The sequence below is a fragment of the Carlito syrichta genome, unplaced genomic scaffold (assembly GCF_000164805.1).
Source record: "Carlito syrichta isolate Samal-C Ts95f unplaced genomic scaffold, Tarsius_syrichta-2.0.1 Scaffold289269, whole genome shotgun sequence".
Classification (NCBI taxonomy): domain Eukaryota; kingdom Metazoa; phylum Chordata; class Mammalia; order Primates; family Tarsiidae; genus Carlito; species Carlito syrichta.
The window spans coordinates 470202-480659 of NW_007233365.1; the positions used below are offsets into that span (position 1 = coordinate 470202).

Here is a 10458-nt window from a genome sequence, read left to right on the forward strand (position 1 = left end):
GATTGCTTTGTTAGAGTACTGATCCCTCACTGTATCTCAGCAAGAGAGCTGGTTTATCACCTGGTCATTGGCACACAGAAGAGTGAGAGTGCTGGGCAGGAGGGAGGGAGGAAAAAAGGAAACGAGAGAGGGAGGGAGGAAGGGAGAGAGGGACTAGAAAAGAAGAAAGGAAGGAGGGAGGAGAGAGAAAAATGAGAGAGAAAATAAGGAGGGCAGGAATACAAAATTAGAAAGAAAGGAAAAAAGAAAGAAGGGAACAGAAGGAAGAAAATGGGAAGAAAAATAAGAAGGAATGGGGGAAGGAAAGGAGCAAGAAAATAAAGAAAAGAGAGAAGAAAAAATGAAATACAAAAGAAAACAGGAAGGAAGGAAACAGGAAGTAGATGCAAGAGGAATGGGAAGGAATGGAAGGGAGGGAAAGAAGGAGCTGAGAAGGATGGAACTAGAAAAGAAGAAAAGAGAGAAAAATAAGAAAAAAGAAGGAAGAAAGGAAATAGAAAAAAAAGGAAGGAGGGCAGGAAGAGAGAGGAAAACAAGAAAGGAAATAAAGAAGGAAGAAAAAAGAAAGGAAGGAGGGAAGGAAGGAAGAAAATGGAAAGAAAAAATAGGCAAGAAAGGAGGATGGAAGGGAGAAAAAATAAAGAAAAGAAGGAAGAAAATAACAAGCAGATAAGGAAGAAATGGGAGGGAGGAGAGAGGAAAGGAAGAAACTTTAGGAGGAAAGTGGAAAGCTATTTTCACAGAGCCCCCAAAGTTAACTAGTCAATCAGAAACCGTTCATATCATATTCAATGACAATAACACTCAGGTCAACACTTATACTCTACTGACAGAGAAACCAAGTCTTTCCAATATAGGCCACCTCTGCCCCTCCACAGCTTTCACATCAGCACTGTGTTCACCGTGGTTCGATCATCTGCCATAAAGGCAAAGGGCTAAAGCGCTTGCAGAAGGTCATCAAATTTTTAAAAATTCCTTATATAAGACTTCAGAAATGAGGGTGTACTAAAGCAAATCAGATCTTGGGTCCTGGCCCAGAGTTTGTAGAAGAGGGTGGTCACTTTCAGATCTGAGGAAGCGAGCAACATGAGGCTAGGCGGGAGGAGGACATGCCGGGAGATGCCACTTGACCTGGAGGGAGGGGGCTGGCACTTACCCTCGAGGGGGCAGAACCGAGTCACCTTCTCTGGCATCAGCAGCCCGTGCTTGTGGCGGCAGTAGGTCTCCCCAATCTCCTGGCGGCAGTGCTTGGACTTAGCGCGGGACAGGGCAGAGATGGCCTCCTTGCCCGAGATGTCACACTTGGGTGGCAGGTCATACTTGGTCTCAGGGGAGCTGCCCCCATTCTTCCTGGTGTGGGGCTGTCTGGGAGCATCCTTCCCACGGCTGCTGTTGGCTGCGGCTCTCTCCCCAGGAAGCAGCACCTCGTTGGGGCCCTTCCCAGGGAGCCCATGTCCTTTCCCCTTCTCCTGCTGTTCCAGTTTCCTTTTCAAAAGCTCCTTCTGTCTACTTGGGGGCTTCTTTGCCAACTCAGGCTGGTGCTTTTGCTTTTGAGTCCTAGGTGCAAAGTTGCTGTTGTCGACATTCTCGAAATCCTTGGGGACCGAGTTCTCGTTGTTGCTGTCCGTTCGAACTTTCTCTTTTGGCCGGTGAGAGAAGTAGCCGTCCTGGGGAAGATGGGAAAGAAACACAGAAGAGAAACTTGATGAGTGATAACATAAGTTGGCTGGCCCTGGAAGGGCAGGGATGCAGGTTTGGAAGTCTGAGCCATGGATTCACATCCTACCTTTTCCTACTGGTTTATACTCCAGTAAGATGTTTCTCTCTGGACCTCAGTTTCCCCATTTGGAGATATGAGACATTCCAACCCTAAACTAAGGTTTTTTCCAAGCTCTAATGTGCTATGACTGTGATTTTCAATGCTTTTGATTAGCTAGACAGACCTTTTCAAGTCAGTTTATTTCCTTGACTGTCTTTGTCATCAGTAACAAACATTTTGTTCCAGCTTCCCATTTAAATTCCAGCAGAAAGTGCTGCAACGGTTTATTTAAGGGCTGGAAATGGCATAATAAAGTTATAAAAGGAAAAAATATTGGTAGGATATTATATACATTCCATTGCCTTCAGGACATGCTCATATATCTGTGCCCATAAGAGAAATCAGACAGAGCCATTGTAAATTCTATGGGGAAGACACCATTGACTTTTTTTTTAAAGAGGGAAGGCAGCGTTAGCAGAATGAAACCTTACAATGAGTCCCAGGGGAGGATACAAACTTGTGTTACTGCTTGAGCTTTGGCTCTTGATGTCTGTACCTGGAGCAAAACTGATTAGATCATCTGGGGTCAAGAGAAAGGTCGGGAGTCATTCTGGAGACAATACATTCCATGAATTTTTCCAGAGAAGCGGCATCTCAAACTCAGCTCCACCACGGGTAGATAAGTCCTGGTCACTTTGAGTCAGGATGAAATGCATCATTCAACCAACACTTTGAATTGTTTCTGAAGCATGTTGCTTCTGCTTGAAGCCCATTCCCAAGGTCTTAACCTAAAAGTGTATCCACCGTCCCAGAACATGCCCCTGACCTCTGAAGCCACAAAGAACGCTAATCGTCTCCATAAATCTGCCCTTGTTGCTATGGAAACACACTGGCAATAAGTAGCATCCCTGTTAGTGTTCCTTTTTAAAGAATGTTGAAATATGCTGTCCAAATGGGGCAGTAAGGACAGTGAGGACCGGGCAACTAAACCAATCCCAGGGAAAAGGATGGCAGGGACTGAACAGTGGAGCTGTGCTGGGGCCAAGAGCAGCTGACACCCAGCAAGGCTCTCACTGTAGCAGGTCAGTCAAAGGCCACCTGCAGGCCAAATCTGGCCCACCGTCTGTTTCTGTAAATAAAGTTTTATTGAAACACAACTACCCCTCTTCATTTCTGTATGGTCCATGGCTACTTTCCGGCTACAAAGGCAGAGTAAGTAGTTGTGATAGAGACGATCTGCTGGCCTGGAAAGTCAAAAATATTTCTATTTGGCCCTTCAAGGAAAAGTATGCGAGTCCTTGCTCTACAGGAGTGTGCGTTTAAATGACTCTCCTCCTCTGGGATTGGTTTAGTTGCCCTGTCCTCACTGAAGAGTGCAGGAAGCGACCAGAGGGGTGGCTCCCAAAATGGCGCCGACACACCAGACAACAAAGGCCCTAGGTCCCGGCTTCTGTGAGCACAATTCCCCGGTGCATGCGAATTTCAAACCTTCCTGCGCGAATTTCAAACCTTCCTGCGCGAATTTCAAACGGGCAAGCCTCCAATCCGTAGCCAACTTTGTTATGCGTCCAATAGGACTATAACACAGCGTTGGACCCACCCTACTCCCATGCAGCTCCTCCAATAGGAACATAGCACGGCCCCTTCCGGCCCCTGTCAGGCTGATAAATACAGCCCTCTCCCCGCAACTCTCTCGGTCTCTCTTTCTCTCTCTCTCTGTCGCTCTCTCCCTTTCTGCAGCTCTCTCCCCGCCTCTCTCCCATTTCCTCTCTCTCTCTTACTCTCTCTTTCCCTCTCTCTTTTTCTCTTTTCCTGTTACAAATCCCCTCTGTAACAGCCGCTTTAATAAATCTCTTGGTCCTGACCAGGTGTGGAGTCATTACTGGCAACGAACTTCTTTCGCTCACTGTCCTTACTATCCCATTTGGAAAAGAGACTGCCCTTCTAGTCTCTTCCCCATCATCCCCCAGTGTTAAGTACCAGAGCACCTGCTGGCCATTCCCAGGAGCTGCTATTATCTCCTGATCTGTGAATGAGGGTCTTCTGGTTACGGTCTTTCTTACCTTCCCAGAGTGATTTGTAATAACCACCCCCCAACTTCTCCCAGTGAGGAGCCTAGGGCACACCTCTGTTCTTGTAACTCGAGCGAGCCCTGCTGATATTCCTCTTTTCCCTTCTTTCTATCCAGAGGCTCTCAAAGAATCCCAAGAAGACTCTCAGAAGCATTTTCTGAGCACTTACCACAAGCCAGGATCCACAGTAAGGGCTCACAGGTATTACTTATTGGATACTGACAATCACCCTAGAAGGAGGTACTCTCCTTGCCATTTTACATAATGAGAGCCACAGCCTGATGTGATGACATTCTCGAATATGGATTGTGTGCTAGGTGCCACACTAAGCTTTCCTATGCAACATCTCACTTAACTAACTTCAGGAGTAAGTTCCAAGGTAGGTGTTACTGTCCTCCCATCTTATAGAAAAGAGTGGAGTGGGGGGAAATTGCAGATGTTAAGTAATTTGCCCAAAGTCATCTGGGGGAGGTAGTGAACTTGCATCTGTCTGATTCTAAAACTTGCTATTGTACTGTGCCTCTTGTGTTTTGCTGAGAAGTAAACCATGAAACATTCAGCTCCCCTTCTCCATAAGGACAGTGGAAGGGGTGTCACTCTCTTTGCTAATATTAGCTATGTAGGGATGGAGCTGGTTGGGACAGGGGTGGCATTCAGTAGGGTTCTTCACAAATATTTTCCATTCCCTTCCTTCTAGGTACATCATAGGATAATATATCCCCATCCCCTGCACATTAGACACAGTCAAGCAACATGCTGTGGCCAAAGCAAATGACTGGAGTCAAGGAACACTGTGCCACCCAGCATGGAATCCAGCCACATTCCTGATGGTGGAGGACCTGTTCCCTGAGTGAGACCAGCATGGAGCAGAGATTCCGTCAACTCCCAGTGAGTAGTCATGAACCAGTTACTTTGAGTCACTGAGATTTGGGGGATCTTTGTTACTGCAGCACTGTCTAGTTTGGGCTAATTAATAGAGGAACTAATCTGATCTGCTTTCTTTCTCTTAGCTGTTCTCAGGTGCGGGAGCCATCATTTTTTTTCTTTTTTTCTCCAATAGACAGGAAATCAGTTTGATGATTCCCATTCTCCAAGAACATGAATTTAAATTCTGTTCCTAGATTTGTCCCTAGAAGTTTCTAGAGGGCATGAAGTAAGTCAGAAGAGCCACTGCCCTGTTTCATCCTCTCTCTTCAGACATATCCTAAGTGTTATTCTTGGGCTCTTCTCTTTCCTCATTAACAGATGATCATCTAGTTTGGCTTCCCAAACAGAAAACTTCCACAAAGTTCCTATGTCAAAAGCTCACATGCTCTACCACTTTCTGGCAGAACTTGTTTGTGTGTGTGTGTGTGTGTGTGTGTGTGTGTGTGTGTGTGTGTGTGTGTGCTGGAGTTTCACTCCGTCGCCCAGGCTAGAATGCAGTGGCATGCTCACAGCCACCGCAGCCTCAACCTGCTGGGCTTAGACGATCCTTCTGTCTCAGTCCTCCAAGTAGCTGGAACTACAGGCATGTGCCACCACGCCTGGTTAATTTTTTAATTTACTATAGAGATGAGGGCTCACCAAGTTGCCCCAGGTTGGTCTCAAACCCGCAGACTCATGCTATTCTCTCACCTCCACCTCCCAAAGTTCTGAGATTATAGGTGTGAGCCACCGTGCCCAGCCTTCTGGTAGAACTTGACCAAGCAAAACCAGACACAGGAAACACCTGTGATCCTCTCTCTTCACTCTTCACAGCCAATGAAGCTAAACTGACAGAGACTGATGGATTCCTCTTCCTAAATTGTAATATCAGGAACAGGTACCACCATCAATTCCACCACAAGTCATTATACCTGCCATCTACTCAAGAGAAGCCACCACAATGGGAATGATTAGCTTGGTGTGGCCCTGTGGGCTTCCGCCTGGCCCCGGGTGCTGCTCAGCTGCTGCGGGAAATCAAAAGATTTGAATATAAAAGGGAAGGAAAATATTTTGTCTTCTGGAGTGAAGAACTCACAGATATTAGATAACTTCCAGAAAAATCAGCAAGAGGCACAGTCAGTGAGAATCAGGCAACATTCAGAGGCTTGAGTATTCCTGTCCCTTGGAGTCAATGTTGTTTCCTTTTTTTTTTTCTTCTTTTTTGAGTTGGAGTCTCACTCTGTTGCCCAGACTGGAGTGCAGTGGCCACTCTCGGCCACCGCAGCCTTGACCCTCTGGGCTCCGGCGATCCTTCCACCTCAGCCTTCCAAGTAGCCGGAATTACAGGCATGCGCTATCATGCCCGGCTTTTTCTTGTTTTTTTTTTTTATTGTAGAGATGAGGTCTCGCTGCCCAGGCAGGTCTCGAACCCGCGGGCTCAGGCAATCCACTCACCTCAGCCTCCCAAAGGTGCGGGATTACAGGCTGAGCCACGGAGCCCGGCTAATGCTGTTTTCTATCATGACTAATGCATTCTCTCTCACCTTCCCCCAAACACTTTTATTTTTTTCTTTTTATGATACAGTGGTGTTGTATCGATGTCACGTTTCCTGATTTCGCAGACAGTACTGTAGCTCTGGAAGATGTTCATGTTTGAGGAATCTGGCTTTGGGGTATATTAAGATTCTTTGTACTATTTTTCTTTCATATTTTTTTTGAGTCGGAGTCTCACTCTGTCACCCAGGCTGGAATGCAGTGGCATGCCCACAGCCACCGCAGACTTAACCTTCTGGGCTCAGGTGAGCCTTCTGCCTCAGTCTTCCAAGTGGGTGGGACCACAGGCACGTGCCACCACGTCCGGCTAATCTTTTGATTTATGGTAGAGATGAAGTCTCACCAAGTTGCCCAGGTTGGTCTCGAACCCGTGGACTCAGGCAATTCTCTCACTTCAGCCTCCCAAAGTGCTGGGATTATAGGCATGAGCCATTGCACCCAGCCTGTACTATTTTTCAACTCTTTCGTAATTTTAAAATTATTTCCACATACAAAGTTTTTTTTTTAAGTAAAAGAATTGTATGTGCTATTAGTTATTGATAGACTCGGAGTTTTTCACTTTTAGCTCATTTTTTAAAATCAGGAATTGTTGACAAATTTTTCAATGTCCATTAAGTACACTATTGATATGATCATTATGATGTTGCCCTTTAATACATTTCTTGATATCGAAAGAATTTTCATTTTGTTGTGGTAAGAACACCTAATATGAGCTCTAACCTACCAGCCTGTTTTTAAGGGTCCAACACATTGTTGGTTACTGCAGGGATAGTGTTGTGCAGCAGAGAGCCCTAGTGCTTATTCTTCCCCATGCAGAATTGAGACTCTGTGCCCAGCAATCAGCAGCTTCCCAACTCCCTCTCTCCCCAACCCCTCCTCCCACCATGCTACTCTCTGGCTTTATTCTCAATATCTGATATAAGGGGAGTCCTGTAGGATTTGTCCTTCTGTGACTGGTTTATTTCACTTAGCATTACACCCTCTAGGTACATCCATGTTGTTGCCTATTGCAGGATTTCTGTCCTTTTCAAGGCTGAATAATTTCCAGTGCATAGATATGCCACATTTTCTTTATCTGCTCATCCACCAATGGACATGAGATGTCACTTCAAGCTCCCCCTAACTCTTCACCTAACTGCCAAGAGGCAGACAGTTCTCAGCTTTTCTATCTAATCCCTGGAGACCCAAGATCTGGAAAGCCAAACCCAGGATCCCTTCCCTAGACAAAACCAACCTTGGGAGGTCTCCTGGCAGATCCACAGGGGACAACGATCATACACCCATCACCCAAGTGGCCCATACTCTGTGTCCCCAGTGCTCTTGTTAACTTAGCAAAACAGGCAATATTAGTCCTTCTTAAGGAGAGGAAACTAAGGCACAGAGAGGTTATATAACTCGACCAGGGTCACACTGCTACTAATGAAGTGACTCAAACTCTCTGTAACTCAGTTCCCACATTTGGAACACAGGGATGATAACAGTACTTATCTCATGGGTACATATCTCTTCAGTGAGAATGCATGTATGTAAAACTTCTGGAATGTGGCCACCACCCAAAGCAGGAGAAATAATAAGTAGGAAACCCAAACTGGGCAATTCTACCAATTAACAATGGGCTCAACTATCTCACCTCTGATGGTCCCCACCTAGAGGACAGATTGGTTATTATTTCTTCATTATGATCAAAGAACCTTGTCCCCTTTATTCTTAACCAATCCAATTCTCTCACCTTGAGTTATTTATGCTAATGCAACCCTTTGACTTATTTTATTTTAATGTACTTATTACAATGATTGCACATTCAAATGTATGCGTGCAAGCTCCAAAACTCTAATTGCTCTGCTGTTGCCTTACCTCTAAGCTGCTGCTAGAATCCATTTTTATTCCAGAGAAATAATTAAATGCAATAATGTCCTTCATCCCCATTCAACCTTGTGCATGTTTAGAGCCAATTTCAATCAGGTAGAAATATGCTAAACACAATATAGTTCTGAGAGGCAGGTTACCTGACCCAGGCTGCTCTTGCAGAGACACATTGGGCTGTTGGGGCTGTTTCTCTCTTCCCCTGGTTCTCTAATTTTCAGACTTCAGGATGGGCCTCTGCCAGTTCACTGAGTCCCAGCCCCTTGCTCCTGTTTCTCAGGGGTGGGGACAGGTTGCTGTGTTTTTTAAACTATCCACTAAGAGATACACCTTTGCTCTTATTGCTTGTGTAGAAGGAGCACCAGGGAGGGAGTGGGGAGACCTGGATACATGTCTTGCTTTAGCAACTGCCCAATTTTCTCATTTGTAAAACGATGAGTTTCGAATGTGTGTTACTAACGTTCTATGAATTGGTCATTAATCAATATGTTCAGTTAACAAAGTTCTGCCACTTCAGCTCATTGAAAAAAAATTTGATGGGCTTTAGGAGACCAGAGACCGCCAGGCACGGCGGCTCACGTCTGTAATTCCAGCACTTTCGGCGGCTGAGGCGGGAGGATCACTGGAGGTCAGGAGTTTGAGACCAGTCTGGACAACAAAGTGAGACCCCCATCTCTACAAAAAAATAGACAAAAATTAACTGGGCATGGTGGCACATGCTTATAGTCCTAGCTACTCAGGAAGTTGAGGCAGGAAGATCACTAGAGCCCAGGAGTTCAACGCTTTGGTGAGCCATGATCATGCCATTGCACTGAATGCTCCAAAGGGTATCATGTTTTATCCCAGCCTCATCTTTCCACTGTCTCTATCAGAAGGCTGAAACTCAGGTATGGACTCAGGCAGCATTGAGTTCGATTTCCCTCTTCTCCATTCCTTAGCTTTATCAAGCTGGGACAGATCACTTCATCTCTCTGTGCCTCAATGTTCTCATTCATTGTAGGAGGCCAAGGATGACACCAACCTCCCAGGGACTGAGAGAATCGAGCATATAGAACATAGCATTTGACACATGAAAAGTGCTTAAGTAAAATACATCTATTAGAAAACATGCATATGACACTTACTGGGCTCTGTTCCAAGCCCTCTGCACATACTGACTCATTTAATGCTCATGATGACCCTTTTGAAGGAGAGACTGGATTTCCTCCCCATTTTTCAGATAGGGACACTATGGCTCAGGGAGGTGACATGACTAAACCCACACATCTAGAAAGTGGAGGAACCAGGGTTTGAACCCACCTGTCTAGGTCTAGAGGTCACACCTGCCAACACCACACTGACTCTCCGCAGCTATTAGGAATAGAGATGGGGCCAAAGGGAAACCCCGGCCAGGTGCACTGCTCAGATGTGAGGACGCCCGTCCCCCTGGCTCATTGCGCCAGTTGACGGCTTCCTTTCATGCCATGTGGACGCACAGCCGGCTGGGTAGCTCTTTGCTGTTGAACTCAGTGTCCGAGGCTTCATTCCAATCACCAAGGCTACCAAGGCCACTGGGAGGGACACTCGGGGAGAAGCCTGCACCTGCTTCCAAAAGGACCTCTGTGCCAGGGCAGACGAATGGAGGAGGTGCAGCGTGCATGGCTGCACCAATTAGGACATTCAATTACCCAGGCTGCCAATGCAAATAGACCTAACAGAGGCCCCTCGCCTGGCTCATTCGAATGCACAAAAGGTGGCTGAGCTGGCCAGTGCTTAGAAACCCATGAGCCATGCTCAACACAGGCAGGCCTTGCTTTAACAGTACCTTAAATCATAATCCCTTTGCAATGTAGCATCATGGCACAGGAGAGAGTTAATAAGAGGGCAGGAGGTGCATTGACAGAACTGTATTGAAATCCAGTCTCTGACCCTTAACCCTGGAGGGAGATGGAGGGAAAGACGTGTAACCTCCTGAGAGGTTACAGAGCCCCCGGTGGTAAGAAGACCAAGTTTGCAAAAGTGAGATAGAGATGAACTAAAATGGTACACACATCTAATTCTCTTTACCAAAGAGCATTGAGCATTAATATATAAGAAGCACTCGATCCATGGCAGTAGTATGATCTCTTTAGCGAATACCTTGTGCCTTAATGAGTGAGCCTACATCTTTTTGGAAAGGCAGGGTGTGAGGTGGACTGAATTCAAATCTGGACTCTGTCACTTTGCTTGCTGTGTGGCCCTGGGTATAGTACCTAACTCTGCTTCAGTTTCCTTCTCTGTAAAATGGGAACAATAACTAGCTACCAACCCAAGAAGGTTTTTACA

General features: G+C 46.0%; 1 protein-coding gene across 1 annotated transcript in view; it reads right to left on the reverse strand.

Moving 5' to 3' along the window:
- The window catches only part of XYLT1 (xylosyltransferase 1), a 151381-nt gene extending 141588 nt beyond the window's left edge, over positions 1-9793 (reverse strand). Inside the window, exons 1-3 of the mRNA XM_021710508.1 lie at positions 9630-9793; positions 3147-3336; positions 1157-1667 (exon numbers count right to left, since the gene is read on the reverse strand). Coding sequence (XP_021566183.1) covers positions 1157-1667; positions 3147-3336; positions 9630-9793 — 865 coding nt within the window. The remainder of the gene's footprint in view (positions 1-1156; positions 1668-3146; positions 3337-9629) is intronic.
- Between the last annotated feature and the right edge of the window lie 665 nt (positions 9794-10458).